At 42.1% G+C, this 20,217-nt stretch overlaps 1 protein-coding gene across 1 annotated transcript; it reads right to left on the reverse strand.

Moving 5' to 3' along the window:
* Positions 1-8,147: 8,147 nt before the first annotated feature.
* LOC142168125 (uncharacterized) lies at positions 8,148-8,711 on the reverse strand. Its single transcript, XM_075228786.1, has one exon. The coding sequence runs from the start codon at positions 8,709-8,711 to the stop codon at positions 8,148-8,150; it is 564 nt and encodes a 187-aa protein (XP_075084887.1).
* Between the last annotated feature and the right edge of the window lie 11,506 nt (positions 8,712-20,217).

Raw genomic sequence — 20,217 nt, forward strand, 5'->3', positions numbered from 1 at the left:
GCTTCTGCAGACCTACTGCATACCTTCAGTCTCCCGCCCAAAGTCAATATTCCGCATCTGCGGGACAATTCTCACTCCTGCAGTTGCGCATCTGCGCACTCCTGTCCGCACTTGCGGACATAGTCAACCAATGCCTAAACCTCTTCTGCGAACCCCATGGCCGCTTCTGTGGTCTCACACCTGCGGCCAAAACCACGCAGCTGTGATCACACCAGAAGCTTTAAGCTTAAGCAATTTCCTTAAGTCCATACTCAATCCGATATGAATCTGAATCATACCCGGGCCCCCTAGACCTCATCCAAATATACTAACACATCCTAAAACATGACACAAACTTAGTCGAAGCCCCAACTCGCACCAAACAACATCAAAATTACGAATCGCACCCCAATTCAAGCTTAATGAAATTAATGAACTTCCCACTTCTAAAATCAATGCCGAATCATATCAAACCTACTCTGATTGACCTCAAATTTTGCACACGAGTCATAAATAACACAACGAACCTATTCATTTCGGAACCTAAATCCAACCCCGATATCGACAAAGTCAACTCTCAGTCAAACCTTTCAACCTTCCAAACTTTCAACTTTCCAACTTTCGCCAATTCAAGCCAAAACGACCTACAGACCTTCAAATCATTATACGACATACACCTAAGTCCAAAATCACCATACAAAGCTATCAGAAAAATCAACATTCCATTTTGAAGTCGTCTGCACAAAAGTCAAACTCCGGTCAACTCTTTCAACTTAAGCCTCAAACTTTGGGACTAAGTGTCCCAATTCATTCCTAAACTCACCCGACACCAAACCAACTAGTCACATAACCCCAATTGAACATAGAGGAGACAATAAATAGGGGAACGAGGATAAAATATTCAAAATGTCTGGTCGGGTCATTACAGCTTATGTCTTAAAGTCACTAGGAAAGAAATAGAAAGATTACAAGTGCGATTTAAAAGGTGAGTATATGCGAAAATATAAGACTAAAGACGCTTTGCTAAAAAATAGACCAAGTCAAATACCGGGGGATCAATGGAGTGGTCTTGTTTCTTATTAGATTTCAGATAAAGCTAAGGTATCAACAAATCTTTAAAACACCCCAAGTTGATTATTTTCAGTGTTTTGATTTTAGTTATGCTCAATTTTTATTTATGATTGTCACGGCCCAAAATCCCAACTCGTCGTGATGGCACATAACACACTTGCTAGCTGGTAAGACAAAAATAACAATAAAGAACCAAAATAATGGAAATATATATATATATATATATATATATATATATATATATATATATATATAGCATAATTTCTGAAATCTCAATGTAATAAAATACCGCTAATACAAGATAAATCCCCCAGAAACTGGTATATACGGAGTCATGAGCTCTACAACAGAATACAAGTATGAAATCTATATAACGATATTGTCTAAACTGAAAACAACAGTACATAAGAAAAGACAAGCCAAGCCCGCAAGAAGAAAATGCAGCTCTACCTAGTCTTCCAAAACTCAGTTCAACAAGCAATGCTGCTACTGATAACTTGTACCAACACCTGGATCTGCGCAATTAAGTGTAGAGTATAGTATGATTGCAACAGACCTAATGTACTCAATAAGTATAGTAACTAACCTCGGCTAGGTAAAAGGTGCAAGAATTATAAATGATACCTACTATAACCTGTACAATTTCACCAATTTAACATGTACAGAACAATGATATAATCATGTCATAAAGCATAGAAAGAACCCTGTGTGTGCGTGTGTGTGTGCAATGACTCAAGCTCTCTGTAACAAATGATGCAACATATAAAAATGATATGCAAGTAACTCAGGTAATTAACCATGGAAATTGCAAGCAAAGATGAAATGCAAATTCCAAAATAACACCAGCCAGGACTTTCCTCAACGTTACCATATCCGTACCAAACCACTGATCAATTTTCCTCAATAACCGCGTGTAAACCATCAAGCGAGAAACATGAGAGGGCGACCCTAGGGGGATGGATCCATATCCACACGCTGCACGGACAACTCAAGTGATGCACGAACAACTCACGTGCTAATAGTATCAACCACACAGACAACTCACGTGTTGCACGGACAACTCACGTGCTAGTAATAACAATATCTAGATCCGCACGGACAACTCACGTGTTGCACGTAAAACTCACGTGCTAATAACATCAACCGCATGGACAACTCACGTGCCAACAATCACAAACTGCTCGACGTGGACACAAGCTACCTGTACAGGTCATAACTCTTCACGCCCCAACCTCAGGGAGCGTGATCGACGCTCAACTGGGATAACCCTACCGTGAAAGCCTGCTAGATTTCCTTCTACCCAAACTCACCCATGAATAACGAGAAGATGTATTTTTATTAATTATAGAATAAGGAGATCATATATACAATACCAATCCATTACTATTAGCAACTTCATTCAACATACAATGCCTCATGATTCTCATTTTTGCAAACTGCCATAGTTCATGTTCATACTATCACTTACTTGTACTAGCCATGGATGATCATAGGACATTAATGACATTATTACATAAAGGAGTCAAAACTCATCTCATAATGTTTCACACATTCTTTCATTTCATTGACACTATTGGCCACAAATGTAATTCTCATTCTTGGCACGATGGCCACATTTCTACATCTCATACTCATTTATTTCACTTTCAAACATCATCACGGATCATCAACAACAAAGCATTTCTATTTAAGACTTTAAGTCCACATGTGAGCAAATAAGAATGTTAAGCACATTGAGATTTCTTACACAATTTGGCATAATAGCTTTCATTTGGATCACGACTTGAGGTTATAACAATTAGATATGCAACCCATGCTTTGAGCATATTTTCAAATAGCACATAACATAACAGGAATATTTGGAAAACATATTGAGCATATATATTTTGGACACAAGTCTTATTCGAATAATCAATTTATAATGAGTAACACGGAATTTACCAGGATATCGTGGGGTTCAATTCTAAGAGAAGAGTTTAGCCAACATACCTTGTTTGAGCTTTACTTAAGTTACTACAACATTCCAGAAATCCTAGCAATCCCAATCTATTTAGAGACATAACAGTATTGTACACAAATTAGGAAGATATTCATGGTTTCAGCTCATTTGAGCATTTTATCAAACACTAGGTGTGAAAATTTGACCACAAGGTTCTTCTACAAGATTTCCTTCACTCCACAACCCATTCAATACCAAGAGTTTACTCATATTAGCTCAATCACCTTCCCACCATCCTTATATTTACATGCATGCATAAATAAAAATACTCATACCTAAGAATCACACTCCCAATTTCCCATCTTCTGCCAAAACTCGAAATTGAAAACTAGGGTTAGAACCTTACCTCTTGGGTGAAGATCTTGTGAGATTTCCTTGTTGAATTTCAAAGCTTGGACATGGATTTATGAACAACACACTTGGGGCTTCCTCATGTCTCTCTAGAACACTCTCACTTTTCTCTAAAAATATCAGATGTTTGCTCAAAACGAGCTTCAAGGGCTTTTAATAAACTCCGCGATGATTATGCGGCCCGCGAAATGGTTCTGCGGTCGCGAAACTGACCGCAGAATTGTCTTCTTCAGCCAAAAATTTCAAACAACTCCTCAGTGCATTCTTCAATCCTCAAACATGTAAGCCTACCTCGGCACCACGAAACCTTGAATTCCTTGGCGAAATTTTACATGGCCTTACATAACTCACAGAAAAATATTATACAATAACACATGTACATGATCAATGATTATCAAGTTTCACACCCTTGGACTGGTATAACTAACATGCTAAAGTGTCGGTATGCGCAATGTGTGCTATCACAGCTAAATAGACAATTTCATCATGAAATAGCAGTTTATTAGGTTCAATCGGTAAAATAATCTCAATGAAATCTCAAATGTGGTACAAATAGCTCACAGAGGGGTACAAATAGGATAAATATCTCAGCTTGAGGCTTAACAATCAATTCAAGGCATGTCATAGCCTAAGCACTACCACGAGCATGCAAATAGTACCCCCAGTGCATGTATATGGGCTCTACCCACACATATGCGCCACTCATATCATGTATTTATCACAAATAAATTAGTAAACTAGTGCCTCAACCAAGTTTAGATAAGATACGTACCTAAAAAATGTCATATCACTCCTCTAACAAGCCCTACCCGCGTGTATCAACCTACGGATGACCCGAATCTAGCCATAATAACGCAATACCATCAACAAAAGCCATAGGATGTGATTCAAAAAGACAAAGCTAATATATTTAACTAAAATCAAAAAGTCAACCCCAAGTTTGCACCTCGGAACCCTAAAAAATTCACAAATTCTGAACACCCATTAAATTTCGAGTCCAGCCATATAAAAATCATCCAATTCCAACCACAAATCGACCTTAAATCATCAAATTTCACTCTCCAATAACATAGTCGGAAAATCCCCAAATTCTATCTTAGATTCATAATATTAAAGCAGAATAATCAATGGGTATTCAATATCTAATTCCAAAATCGAATAAACATCACTTACCTCTTCAATTGGGATGAGAAATTTTCCAAAAATTGCCTTAGCCCGAATTCTACAATTTCAAAAATGAGGAAACAATGAAAACCCTCAATTTTAATAACTGGCCCAGCAATCTCGCACCTGCAACCCATTTTTCTGTTTATGCGGACAAAATCGCGCATTTCATTTAAGCCCCTGACCTACCGCTTCTGCGGTCACACCAGAACACAGCTCCCTTCAGCAATCACTCCAAGTCCAAAACTAATCTGAATTCAATCCGAACCTCAATTGAGGCCCTCAGGACTATCTAAACATACAAATATATCCTAAAATACGATACAAACTTAGTCAAAGCCTCAATTCACATCAAACAATGCTAAAATCATAAATCGCACATTGATCCAAGTCTAATAAAATAATGAACTTCCAACTTCTAAAACTAATGCCAAATCATATCATACCAACTCTGATTGACCTCAAATTTTGCACACAAGTTATAAATTATACAACAGACATATTACAAATTCCGAAACAAATATCCGAACCCGATATCAACAAAGTCAACTCTCGACCTCTCAACCTTCCAAATCATCATCTTTCTAATTTTCGTCAAAATGCTCCAAATAAACCTACGGAACTCCAAAGCCAAATCCAAACATATACCTATGTCTCACCATACGAAGCTATCAGAACCATCAAAACTCAATTTCAGAGTCGTTCACACAAAAGTCAAACTCTGGTTAACTCTTCCAACTTAAGCTTCCAACTTTGATACTAAATGCCCCAATTCACTCCAAAACACCCTCGGAACAAAACCAACCAGCCCAGCAAGTCACATAACAACAAATGAATATAGAAGAAGCAATAATTAGGGGAAGGGAATGCTAAACTCAAAATGACGGCCGGGTCGTTACATTCTCCATCTCTTAAACAAACGTTCATCCTCGAACAGGTCTAGAATCATAAATGGAGTCTCAAATAAGTGTGGATAACTACTCGGCACCTCTCACTCAGTCACCTAAGTATCCTCCTTGACCATCTGTCCTCTATATTAAACTTTCACTAATACAATATTCTTTGGTCTCAACTTTCAAACCTGCCGATCTAAAAAGGCCACCGGCTCTACATTATTAGTCTAATCCCCATCTCACTGAACCGTGCTAAAATCCAAAACATGTGATGGCTCACCAATTACTTCCGGAGCATAGAAACATGAAACACGGGGTGAACACCCGATAGACTAGGTGGCAATGCAAGATTGTAGGCCAACTCTCCAATCCTCTCAAGCACCTCAAAAGGACCAATATACCGAGGGCTCAAATTGCCATTTTTCCCAAACCTCAGCACACCCTTCTAGGCGATACTCTAAGTAACACCTTCTCACCCACCATATATGCAACATCACAAACTCTCCGATCAGCATAACTCTTCTGCCTAGACTACGTTGTACGAAGTCGATCCTGAATCAACTTGAAATTCTCCAAGGCATCCTGAACCAAATCAATGCCCAACAACCTAGCCTCTTTCGGCTCTAACCAACCAAGTAGAGAACAACACTGCCTACCATATAAGGCCTCATAAGGAGCCATCTAAATACTCGATTGGTAGCTGTTGGTGTAGGCAAACTCTGCAAGCAGCAAGAGCTGATCCCATGAACCCCCAAAATCCCGAACACAAGCTCGTAGCATATCTTCCAATATTTAAATGGTGAGCTTGGACTGTCCATTCATCTGGGGGTGGAATGTTGTACTAAACTCAACCCATGTACCTAACGCATGCAACACAGCTCTACAAAAATGCAATATGAACTACGTACCTCGATCAGAGATAATAGACACCGGCATACCACGAAGACAAACACTCTCACATATATAGATTTGAGCCAGATGCTTTGAAGAATAGGTAGTCACAACCAGAATGAAGTGGGCGGACTTGGTCAGTGTATCCAAAATAACCCACACTACATAAAATTTCTTCAAAGTCCAGGGGAGCCCAAAAACGAAATCCATGGTAACCCGCTCCCACTTCCACTCGAGAATCTTATGTCTCTAAAGAAAATCGCCCGGCCTCTGATGCTCGTACTTCACCTGCTGATAGTTCAAGCACCGAGACACATACTCCACTATATCTTTATTCATTCTTCTTCACCAATAGTGCTGCCTCAAATCCTGATACTTCTTAGCGGCACCCAGATGAATGGGATACTGCGAACTGTAGGCCTCCTCAATAATTAACTCGTGTTTCCACATTGGGCACACAAATCCGACCCTACATCCACAACACCCCGTCATCTCCAATAGATACCTGATTGGCATCACTGTGCTACATCGTGTCCTTAAGCAAAAGCAAATGGGGGTCGTCGTAATGATGCGCTCATACGAAGAAGAACAAGAAACCATACAAGCAAGACCCCAACTAGGCTCCGAAACATCTAAGCTCAAGAAATAATTGTCCAAAGCCTGAACATCCAATGCTAGAGGCCTCTCACCGACTGGAATATATGCAAGGCAACCCATACACTTAGCCTTTCTACTCAAGGCATTGGCCACCACGTTGGCCTTCCCGGGATGATACAAAATGGTGATATCATAGTCTTTTAACAGCTATAACCACCTCCATTGCCTCAGGTTTAGATCTTTTTGCTTAAACAAGTGATGAAGACTCCTATAATCTGTGAATACCTCACAAGACAGCCTGTAGAGATAGTGCCTCCAAATCTTCAATGCGTGAACAATGGCTGCCAACTCTAACTCTTGAATGGGGTAGTTCTTCTAATAGGGCTTCAGCTAACGCGAAGCATAAGCAATCACCCTACCTTCCTACATCAAGACACACCCGATGCCAACGCGTGAAGCATCACAATAAATTATATGAGAACTTGATGCCAACGACAAAACTAGAACTGGGGTTGTGGTCAAGGCAGTCTTGAGCTTTTGAATGCTCTCCTCAAACTCATCATACCACCTAAATAGGGCACCCTTTTGGGTCAATTTAGTTAAAGATGCAGCAATAGATGAGAAACCCTCTACAAAGCGACGATAATAACCTGCCAAACCAAGGAAGCTCCAAATCTATGTAGCTAACTCTAACCAACTCTAACCTGCCTCAATAATCTTCAGATCTACCTTGATCCCTTCACTAGACACCCCGTGGCCCAAGAACGCCATCGAATCAATCCAGAACTCACACTTGGAGAATTTAGCATATAGCTTCTTCTCCCTCAAAGTCAAGAGTACAATCCTCAGATGCTGCTCATGCTCCTCCTGGTGGCGTGAGTACACCAATATATCATCAATGAATACTATGACCAAAAAATAAAGATATGGCTGGAATACACTATTAATCAAATTCATAAAGGTTGCTGGGGCATTGATCAGCCCAAATGACATCATAAGAAACTCGTAGTGACCATAGCGGGTCCTAAATGCCATCTTTAAAATATCAGAATCCTGAATCTTCACCTGATGATACCCTGACTCAAAGAAATCTGAGAGAACACTTTATCACCCTAAAGCTGATCAAATAAGTCAACAATGTGCGGCAATGGGTATTTGTTCTTAATTTTAACTTTGTTCAACTGCTCGTAATCAATGCACACCTATATAGTACCATCCTTCTTCTTAACAAATAGAACCAACACGCCCCAAGGAAACACACTAGGCTTGATGAAACCCTTGTCAAGTAACTCATGAAGTTGTTCCTTTAACTCTTTCAATTCCACTGTAACCATGCGATACAGTGGAATAGAGATGGGATGAGTGCCTGTCACCAGATAAATACCAAAATCAATGTCCATGCCGGTTGGCATGCCTAGCAGATCTACAGGAAACATATCAGGAAAGTCTCTCACTACTAGAACAGACTCAATAGTAAGAGTATCAGCACTAACATCCCGCACGAAGGCCAAATAGGCCAGACATCCCTTGTCAACCATCCACTGAAACTTAAAATATGAAATCATTCTACTGGGAACATAATACAAGGAACCTCTCCACTCAACCCTAGGCAACCCTGGCATCGCCAATATCATGGTCTTAGCATGATAATCCAGAATAGCGTAACATGGTGATAGCCAATCCATATCTATTGCACCGATACACCACCATGGTTTAACACGAAGTCCAATCTCAGCCGGACCGGCTAATCTGACTGGTTGATTCATGTGCACGACATGGCGTTCGATCTTAGCCTGATCGACTAAGCCGTCTTGCCACAATGCCGTGTGGGTCGACATCACATCACATTTCGCTAGCAATAATCTCATCCCATTTAAGAGAAATCATATCAACACACCAATCTCATCCCATATAAGGGGAAACAATCTCTTCACATTAACACGGGAATTTACCCGTCAATCACTCCTATACCGGCACATTTAGTTTCGGGGTTAGGTTTTTCCGACCTACCTTTCTTCGGTGGCTAAACGATACTCCCAAGACATTTATTAATAAAAGTATTTACCATTCATTTCATATTCTTTTACATGCCATTCATTTTATTGGCTATAACGCAATATCATCCTTGGCACGTTGGCCATACTTCATAATTCATGCTCACTATTTCTCTTTCAAACATTAGCATGGATAATCAACAACAAGGCCTTTCAAATTTAGACTTTACACACATATTTGAGCAATTTAAGGTCTTAGGAACATGTGACTTCTTACACAATTGACATGATATCTTTCATTAAAATCACGTTTTTAAATCATAATGTAATAACACATAGCCAATGCTTAATCACCTTCTCGAGTTTAAACTCAACATAACAAGAACATTTGGAATACAATTGAATGCATATATCTTTCGACACAAGGCTTATTCGAAATAATCAATTTATAATGAGCAACACGGGACCTACAAGAATATTGCGGGGTTCAATTCGAATAGAAGAGTTTGGCCAACATACATTACCTCGAGCTTTTTAAATTACTACAATATTCCGAAAATCTTAGCCACTTCGATCTATTTAGAGATATAGCAAAATTGAATACAAATTAGGAAGGAGTTCATAGTTCCAGCTCACTTGAGCATTTTATCAAACACTAGGTGAGCATTAAGGTTTCACGGCATCACCCTTCATGCTTTTACTCACCCACTACCCAAAGTTCACCCAAAAGGGCTCAACAATCTTCTCACTACCCTTGATGGTACATGCATGTAAAATAAACAACTCCCATACCCAAGAATTCTTTGTCCTATTACCTATTTTCAATTAAAATCACAAAAGTTAGGGATATGGAGTAGAATCTTACCTCTAGGATGACGACCTAGTGAATTCTTCTTAAACATGCTTCAACTTTGAGAAAGAATTCCCCCTCTCACCCTATGGCACTCCTTCTCTCTAGAAATATATGTTTTTCCCTTTTACAATGATCCCCGAGGCTATTTTATAAGAATGGGGCTGGGTTCAAAAATTAGAACAAATGAAGCCCCGATGCAGGTTTGTGGTCGCATATGCGACCGCATAACGCTTCTGCGGTGTGCAAAATGGACCGTATAATGGCCCTTCGAAATTGGGCATTCTTGCCTCACTCTGCGACCGGTCTGCAGTCCGTAGACCTATTCTACGGTCACATAATGTGCCGCAGAACTTTCCTCCAGAATATTTTTGGTGTTGGTTCTACAAGGGGTTATGCGGCCCGCAAAATGATTATGCGGTCGCATAATGGTCCAAAAAAAATTGCCCAATCTTCTGCCTTGGTCTGCGGCAGATATGCGGTCCACAGATCAGTTCTGCGATCGCATAATGGACAGCAAAATGTGCCCTGTATTTCCAACATTTTTCTTCAACTCCCCAATGCACTGTTCAACCCAAAAAGTACGAACCACAAAACCCCGGGTCTTAGGTAAAATTTTAAAGGTCCTTACATCCTCCCCCGCTTAAGATCATTCGTCATTGAGGACGGACAAAATTCGCCATTAGAAACCAACGTGACTCAACTGCTATAACACATCAACAGTTCCAACGTTTAACTAACTCCCCAAATTTCAAATATTTTCGCCAGAGTTTCCCCTGTAACTGGGCCTATCCACCTGTCAGAGAATCCCAGAAACTAACCCTAACAACATATACATAAACCAATGACACAATATATCGTAAACACAATGGCAACCATTGCCTTACAAGCAGTATATAACCAAAAGGGAACACCCCCAATATCAACTATACAAATGATACATAATTCATAGAAGGTAAGATCTTAACATTTTTATAGAATGTAACTTTATAAATACATGACTATTCAAACAAATGAGGGTATTTCTTCCTCGGCCTCCAGGTGGCCTCTTCGACTTGTTGGTTTCGCCATAACACTTTCACGGAGGCAATCTATTTATTCCTTAACTTTCGAACTTGCCTATCAAGAATGGCAACTAGAATTTCTTCATAAGTCAATTCTTCATTAACCTCGATAGTCTCAACCAGAAAAATAAGTGATGGATCTCCAACCACCTTCTTCAACATGGATACGTAGAACATCGGGTACACTAAAGACATCTCTGGAGGTAGTTCTAGCCTGTAAGCCACTTGGCCAATCCCCTGAAATATTCTGTACGGCCCGACATACCTCGAACTCAATTTCCCTTTCTTACCAAACCGCATTACTCCCTTCATAGGGGAAACCATGAAGAATACCCAATCATCTTCTTTGAACTCCAAATCCCTGTGACGCACATCCGAATAGGACTTCTGACGACTCTGGGCGGTTTTCAACTGTTCTGTAATGATCTTAACCTTATCCATAGCCTGATGCACGAGGTCCGGCCCTATCAATTCTGCTTCCCCAATATCGAACCACCCAATGAGAGATCTACATCTCCTACCATATGAAGCCTCGAACGGTTCCATCTGCATGCTAGCATGGTAACTGTTGTTGTAGGCAAACTCTATGAGTGACAAATGATTATCCCAGCTACCTTTGAAGTCAAGAACACAAGTTCTCAACATATCCTCGATCGTTTGAATAGTCCGCTCTGCCTGCCCGTTGGTTTGTGGATGGAAAGTTGTAATAAGATTTACCTGAATACCCAACCCTTACTGAAATGTCTTCCAAACGTTAGCTGTGAACTGTGCCCCCGATCAGAAATGATGGAAACTGGAGTGCCATGCAGCCTGATGATTTCCTTGATGTAGAACTGAGCATATTGTTTCGCTATGTCAGTAGCCTTAACAGGTAAGAAATGAGCTAATTTCATGAGTCGATCCACAATTACCCAAATAGAGTCAAAGTTGCGAGGGGTAAGAGGTAGTCCTACCACAAATTCCATATTGATCACCTCCCATTTACACATCAGAGTTTCTATATTCTGTTCCAACCCACCGGGCCTTTGGTGTTCAGCCTTCACTTGCCGACAATTTAGATATCTTGCCACAAAGTTTGCTACATTCCTCTTCATATCATTCCACCAGTAGACTTTCTTAAGATCATGGTACATCTTTGTAGAGCTTAGGTTCATGGAATACCTAGAAGTGTGAGCCTTCATCATGATTCTTTCCCGGAGACGATCCACATTTGGAACACATAATCGCCCTTGGTACCTTAGTGTTCCATCCTCTATGCCAAGAGAAAAGGCCATGGTCTTATGTTTATGAATCCCCTCCTTCAATTGTACAAATAATGGATCATTGTATTGCTTCTCCTTGACTTCCATCACAAGCGACGATACAGCCCAATTTTGCACAATCACCCCTCCTTCACTATAGTCTGCAAGACGAACTCCCAAACTAGCCACCCGATGTACCTCCTTGGCCAACGGCCTTTGATATGCCTCTAAGTGAGACAAACTACCCATAGATTTCGGGCTAAGAGCATCTGCTATAACATTAGCCTTCCCCGAATGATATAGAATATCGATGTCATAGTCCTTGAGTAATTCAAGCCATATATTGAAGGCACTTATGGTCCGTGAATATATCCACATGGACCCCATACAGATAATGACACCAAATTTTCAATGCAAATACCACCACCGCAAGCTCTAAGTCATGTGTTGGATAGTTCTTTTCATGATTCTTGAGTTGCCTAGAAGCATAAGCTATCACCTTGCCATGTTGCATTAATACACACCCAAGTCCAATTCTTGAAGCATCACAATATACCACAAACCCATTTGTACCCTCTGGTAGGGTCAACACCGGTGTCGTAGTCAATCTTGATTTCAACACCTGGAACCTCCTTTCACAAGCATCTAACCATTGGAACTTAACCACCCTTCTGCGTCAATTTAGTCAACGGAGAGGCAAGAGTCCCCTACACAAACTTCCTCTAATACCTAGCTAGGCCTAAGAAACTGCGAATCTCTATTGGGGTAGTAGGTCTAGGCCAATTCTTCACAGCTGCAATATTTTGAGGATCCACCTCTATTCCTTCTCTAGACACGACATGACCCAAGAACCTGGCAGATTCAAGCCAAAATTCACATTTTGAAAACTTCACATACAACTTGTACAGATATAGGGTCTGTAGAACCTTCCTGAGATGACCGGCATGGTCCTCTCGACTTCGTGAATATACAAGGATTATCGTCAATAAACACTATCACGAATGAGTCAAGAAAAGACTTGAAAACTCGGTTCATACGATCCATGAAAGTCGCCGGGGCATTTGTTAGTCCAAAAGACATCACCAAAAATTCAAAGTGCCCATACGGGTCCTGAAAGATCTTTTCAGAATATCCCGCTCCATGATCTTCAATTGCTGATACCCGGATCTTAAATCGATATTGGAGAAGTAATTAGCACCCTGCAATTAATCAAACAAGTCATTTATTCTTGGTAGTGGGTACTTATTTTTTATTGTAACCTTGTTGATCTGCCGATAGTCAATACACATTCTTAGCGACTTATCTTTATTTCATACAAATAGAACCGGTGCGCCCAAGGCGACACACTCGGACGGATGAAGCCCTTCTCTAACAAATCATCCAATTGTTCCTTTAGCTCATTCAATTCTGCCGGTGCCATTCTATAGGGTGGAATGGATATAGGCTGCGTGCCTGGCATCACATCAATCCCAAAATCAATCTCTCTGTCTGGCGGGATCCCAGAGAACTCATCTGGAAAGACCTTTGAAAATCCATTCACAACCGGTACAGACTTAAGTGTAAGTGCCTCAACATCGGTGTTCGTAACCCAGACCAAATGGTAGATACACCTTTTGTTAATCATCTTCGTGGCCTTAAGGTAAGAAATAAACCTACCATTCGGTACCACATCATCCCCCTTTCATTCAATCACTACTCATTTGGAAATTCAAGCCTAGCGGTTCTGGTTCGACAGTCAAGTTTGGCAAAATATGAATAAAGCCAATCCATTCTCATTATTACATCAAAATCAACCATTCCCAATTCAATGATATTGGCCATGGTGTCCTGACCACACACCGTGACAACACAATCCCTATAAACCTGTGCGGCCACAATAGACTCACTAACCAGAGTAGATACAGAGAACGGCTCATGGAGTTGTTCCAGTTCTATCCAAAAATCCCGTAGCAACATAGGGAGTAACATAGAACAAAGTGGAACCGGGATCAATAAGAGCATACACATCATGAGATTGGACAGTCAATATATTTGTGACAATATCTGGAGAAGCCTCTGAACTCTGGCGACCCCTCATTACATAGAAACGGTTGGGTCCTCCCGAACGCTGTGCGCCACTCCTAGCTGCACCATGCCCTGCGGTTGCTGGGGTGCCTTGAGCTGGAGGAGGTACTGCGGATGTAGTAGCTGTAGAACTGGCTGGCTGTGATGTACCCCTTCCCATGCTCTGGTGAGACAAACAATAATCCCTCTGAATATGACCCCTAATTCCACACCTGTAGCATATGGGTTGGTCCTTGTATCATGCCCCAAAGTGCATCTTCCCGCACCTAGGGCATGGGGGCCTCCAATACTGCTGAAATCTCCCACCAGATCGACCCTGCTGGTAGGATCCACCGTTGCCCTGGCTGGGCCTAAAACGGCTTCGCTGCTGCTGACTGGGCCCCGATGGCTGTGCACTGACTGAACACTTAGCGAAATACTGGGATGACCCTATGAAGGTGTAATGTATTTTGGGAATTATAAATGAAGTAACTAATGGTAATGAAATAGTGTAACTCACGTGATCTTCTCATTGCCTAATTAATGTAATACTCCTTTACTTTATTCATGGGTAAGTTTGGGTAGAAGGCATTGAATAGGCTTGCTTGACTGGAGTATCTCGGTTGAGCGCCAGTCGCGCACCCCAAGGTTGGGGCATGACAAGCTTGGTATCAGAGTCAGGTTTTAAAGTGTCCTAGGATGTCTCAGAACCGTGTCTTGTAGTCCTTCTTATCGGTGTGTTGTCGACCACATCTATAATTAGGAAGCTATTTGGGCATTTAGGAATGTCACCCTTCTTTGATGATATAGATCATACGATAGAGCTAGTTGTATGACTATTCCTCCTTTAACTCGTGCATTGTTCTAATTTTTAGTATATGGTGCCTAGGAAGAAGGAAAGAACCGGCCAAAGAGCTAATGCCACCCTAGGAGTGGCAGTTGATTCTATGTCTGATGATGTGGGTGAATACCCGAGGGGTGAGGATATTCCCCCAACTACTACACCGCCTGATTCTACTACTCCTCCTCATACTGTACCAATCCCTACTTCCACCGAGAGTGCAGCTATTCCACCTCCAACAGATACTTCGGTTCCACCTCCAGTCCTAATTTTCGATCCCGGTGTTTCTGATGGGGAACTTAGGGGAGCCATACAGAAGTTGGCTCAGATAGTGGCTTCCCAGTCCCAGAGATCGAATGTTGCACCTACTTCTTCCAGTCATCTAGGGGATTCCGCTAGTCCCAGGGTGAATAGGTTTCTTCAGTTAGATTCTCCAGTGTTCACAAGTACTGATCCTGAGGAGGACCCCCAGGACTTTATTGATGAGATGCACAAGACTCTTTGAGTTATGTGTTCTACTGAGATGGAGCCAGTGGAATTGGTCTCCTACCGCCTGAAAGAGATAGCATATTTTTGGTTTGTGTTGGGGGGAGGAGTACCGTTAGGAGGGGAGCCCTCCAGTGAGGCGGAGTGAGTTTGCTGACACCTTCATTAATCATTTCTTGCCTGCCGAGACAAAGGAAGCCCACGCCACTGAGTTTGAGAGCCTGAAATAAGGTAGCATGTGTGTGTGGGAGTACCATATAAGATTCGCGCGCCTATTCAAGTATGCAATTTACATGTTGTCCACTATGGAGGCTAGAGTGCGCTGGTTTGTGCAAGGCCTCAGCCCCTTGGTTATTAATGAGACCGCTACAGCTACCTTGATGGTGCAATAAGGGCCGGTCTGCGGGCAACTTTGGTGGTTCTTCCGGTGTTGGTGGTGCTGGTGGTAGGTTAGCATTTAGGGGAGGGTCATCAGGGCCATCCCAGTCTTTGCTTAGTATTTAAGTCAGTGCACAACCATCAGGGTCCAGTCAATAGTAGTGGAGCGATTTCAGGCTAGGTCAAGGGAACAAGGGATCCTACCAGCAGGGTCAACCTGGTGGGAGATTTCAGCAGCAACGGAGGCCCCCATGACCTAGTTGTGGGAAGATTCACTTAGGGGCTTGCTACATGGACCTACCCATATGCTACGGGTGGGGTATTAAGGGTCACATTCAGAGGGATTGTCGTTCGTCCCACCAAAGTGTCGGCAACGGTATGACACAGGTAGCCAATTCTGTAGCCACTTCATCCACATCACCTCCTCTATCTCAAGGCACTCCAGCACTCGCATGGCATGGTGCAGCTAGGGGTGGTGCACAGAATTTGGGAGGACCCAGCCGTTTCTATTCTATGAGGGGTCTCAAGAGTTTAGATGCTTCTCCTGATGTTGTTACATGTATATTGACTGTCTAATCTCATGATGTATATGCTCTTATTGATCCCGGTTCCACTTTGTCATATTTCACTCCCTATGTTGCTATGTAATTTGTGATAGAACCTGAACAACTTCATGAGTCATTTTCTGTATCTACTCCGGTTGGTGAGTCCATTGTAGCCGCACGAGTTTATAGGGATTGTGTTGTCATGGTGCATGGTCGGGATACCATGGCTGATCTCATTGAATTGGGGATGGTTGATTTTGATGTAATAATGGACAAGCTTTATTCATGTTTTGCCAAGATTGATTGCCAAACCAGGACCTTTAGGTTTGAATTTCCAAATGATCCAGTTATTGAAAATGGTACAGAAAATGGGACTTCTTCCATCCGTCCTTCTAGTATTCCTTTCGTGAAGAAAGATTGTCATTGCCAGGATTTAGACATTATTGCTCCTGATCTAGCGGAGTGGGTAACCCTACCCAAGAAGGGTTTTACGTACTTCTATACGTATCCCTTCACTTTGAGGACGTTTTCTCTGAGTGGAGATCTTGACTCCATTATCGTGGAGTTCTGCCTCCGCTACCAGGTATGTTTAGCACGGATGAGTCCCTTTGTGTGGAGGAAGATTGCTTATCTTCGGCGCATGTGCCAAGAAACAGGGAGGAGCTAACCCTAGCATGATGAACGTTTATTCCCCCAAGATCTTCCGTGGGGGATGATTAACTTCAAGAAGCGAGGCCATAATACACTATTATCCAACATGTATGATGATAATGACCGTGGGTGGATGGAACAGTTTGTTTATGTTGCCACTGGTGACATCATCCCGGCCTCGGCTCCGTCTTTTCCAAAATTATGGAACTACACTCGTAAGTATATAGTTTTCTTCTACTTTTGTTAAAGACCATTCCTCGTCATTTTTGACTTCTCTTTCTTTACCTGTCTCAGCGACTCGATGGGTTCCCCCTAGTGTTGAGGGCTTGGACCAATGGGTTTAGAAAATTTTGGATGTTACTATGCCCGAAACCCGCATGTGGAAAGAGTTGTCCCAAAAATATGGGTGGAAGGCCAAAAATCATAGTAAGTTTAACTCATCTTGTCTTTACCTTTTCCTATAAGAAAGTTGTCTGATTCTTCTTTGTTGTTGAATATAGGTCTACCCAGAGCTCAGTTGTCGTCCCCGAGGAGGATGTTTTGGCTGATCCTGCTGATACGGCGAGTCTGCTACAGAAGGCTTTTTCATAGACAGGCATCTACTGACCCACTTCTGGTGTGAGTGCTTCTTCTCGGAGTCCCCAGCCGGAGAACAAGCAACCAAAAAGAAGGCGTTCCTCTGTGGCCGGTGGAAAGAGTAATAGGGCGAAGAATGCTGCCCCCGAGTCTTCTCCGGAAGTCATGGTGGCGAGCCCTCTGCTCGGGCTGACCATAGATACCGTGATAATTGATGATGATAGAGAAGCTAGCGAGGATGGGGCTTCTCCATATAGAAGACGACGACCTTCCTCAGCTCAACAGACTGCTCAATCTGTTGAGTTAGTTACACCACCCGAGGACTTTGTCTCGGTGCTCTGAGGGGAGTTGGAAGTGGTGGAAAATGCCAACTCCCGTTTCTGGATCCCAGTCGATGCGCCTGGTATTGTGGGGCTGAGTACCAGGTCCCTGCCGTCTTCGTTTTACAAGCAACCAACAATCAGCACTACGCTTGCCGCAATTGCTTCTCACCCTTCAATGCCATCAACTTCATCTCCTTCTTCACCAACTCTTCCACCAGCAACTGCTACATCATCTCTACCAGTCGCATCTGTCCGAGAAGATGATATTTATCTCCCCCAGTTCATTGAAATTTAGGGAAACATTATGCTTCCCCCTCAGAAGATCCTAGTTCAGTGTGCTCTAAATAAAGGTGGGATGACTGTTGTGCAAAATGAGAACAATGAATTAATCTCAACAAGAATAGTCTCGGGATGGCGAATTTGCATGGACTACACAAGATGGAACAAGGACACTCGAAAAGATCATTTCCCCTTGCCTTTCATTGATTAGATGCTAGATAGATTGGATACTCTGGGTACAATCAAATATCTATTGCCCCGGAGGATAGAGAGAAAACGTCATTCACCTGTCCATATGGCATTTACGCTTTTCGGAGAATGCCATTTGGCCTATGCAATGCACCCGCCACATTCCAAAGTTGCATGATGGCAATCTTCACAAATATGGTGGAGTATATAATGGAGGTTTTCATGGATAATTTCTCAGTGGTGGGAAATTTTATTGATGATTGCCTTAGAAATCTGAAAAGAGTGTTGCGGAGATGTATGGAGACAAATCTGGTGCTGAACTAGGAAAAATGCCATTTTATGGTACAAGAAGGTATAGTCTTGGGACACCTAGTATCAAGTAAGGGCATTGAGGTGGACCATGCCAAGATTGATGTAATAGAGAAGCTGCCACCACCCACTTCCGTCAAGGCAATAAGAAGTTTCCTTGGTCACGCCGGTTTTTACAGGCGGTTCATAAAAGATTTTTCCAAGATTGCTGACCCTTTGTGTAAATTGCTTGAAAACATCATCCTTTTTGTGTTTTCTGATGACTGCAAGGTAGCTTTCGAAGGATTGAGGAAGAGGCTAGTGTCTGCACCTATCATAGTTGCACCCAACTGGGAGCAAGTGATGCAAGTGACCATGCCGTGGGAGCCGTACTTGGACAGAGAAAAGATAAAATCATGCATCCAATCTACTATGCAAGTAGAACATTGAATGGCGCTCAACTGGATTACAAAGTGACAGAAAAAGAGATGCTAGCAGTGGTGTTCGCATTTGACAAATTCTGGTCCTACATGATAGACTCAAAGGTAATTGTTTATACTGATCATGCTGCTCTCAGGTACCTAATTGATAAGAAGGAGTCAAAGTCACGCTTGATTAGATGGGTCCTACTGCTGCAAGAGTTCGACTTGGAAATCCGTGACCGAAAAGGAACGAAGAACCAAGTTTTCGATCTCTTGTTCAGGCTTGAAGGAGCTGAAACGAAGGTGGAGGTGGAAGAGATCATAGGGACTTTCCCGGATGAACAACTGTTAGCCACGAGCCTCGAGGAAGCGCCATGGTATGCAGATATTGCAAACTACCTGGCAACCGGTATTGTTCCCTATGAATTATCTTTCGTGATTATCGCATTTATTTCTGGGATGAACCATATTTGTTTCGGATTTGTATTGATAACATGATTTGGAGATGTATTCCCGAGATAGACCAAGCTTCTGTTTTGCAGACATGTCATGCTTTGCCTTATGGAGGTCATTTCAGAGGAGTAAGGACATCTGCTAAAGTTTTGGAGTCGGGCTTCTATTGGCCGACATTGTTTAAAGATGCACACTTTTGGGTAAAGAGCTGTGATGAGTGTCAAAGGACGGGGAAAATTTACCGTCAACATGAGATGCCCATGAACCCAATCCAAGAAGTGAAAGTATTTGATGTATGGGGAATCGACTTCATGGGGCCATTTGTTAGCTCGTACAACAACAAGTATATACTAGTAGCAGTGGACTATGTCTCGAAATGGGTAGAAGCTGTAGCACTCCCAACAAATGATGCAAAGGGAGTTATTGGTTTTCTAAGAAAAAATATCTTCACCCGATGGAGGAAGTCACTTCCGCAATCAAGCCTTCGCAAAGTTGCTGGAAAAATATGGCGTACGCCATAAGGTTGCCACTCCATATCACCCACAAACAAGTGGTCAAGTTGAGGTGTCAAACAAATAAATCAAGAGTGTTTTGACCAAACTGTAAATGCTACTCGGACTGATTGGGCAAAAAAATTGGATGATGCACT

Source organism: Nicotiana tabacum, chromosome 13 (assembly GCF_000715075.1).
Source record: "Nicotiana tabacum cultivar K326 chromosome 13, ASM71507v2, whole genome shotgun sequence".
Classification (NCBI taxonomy): Eukaryota; Viridiplantae; Streptophyta; class Magnoliopsida; order Solanales; family Solanaceae; genus Nicotiana; species Nicotiana tabacum.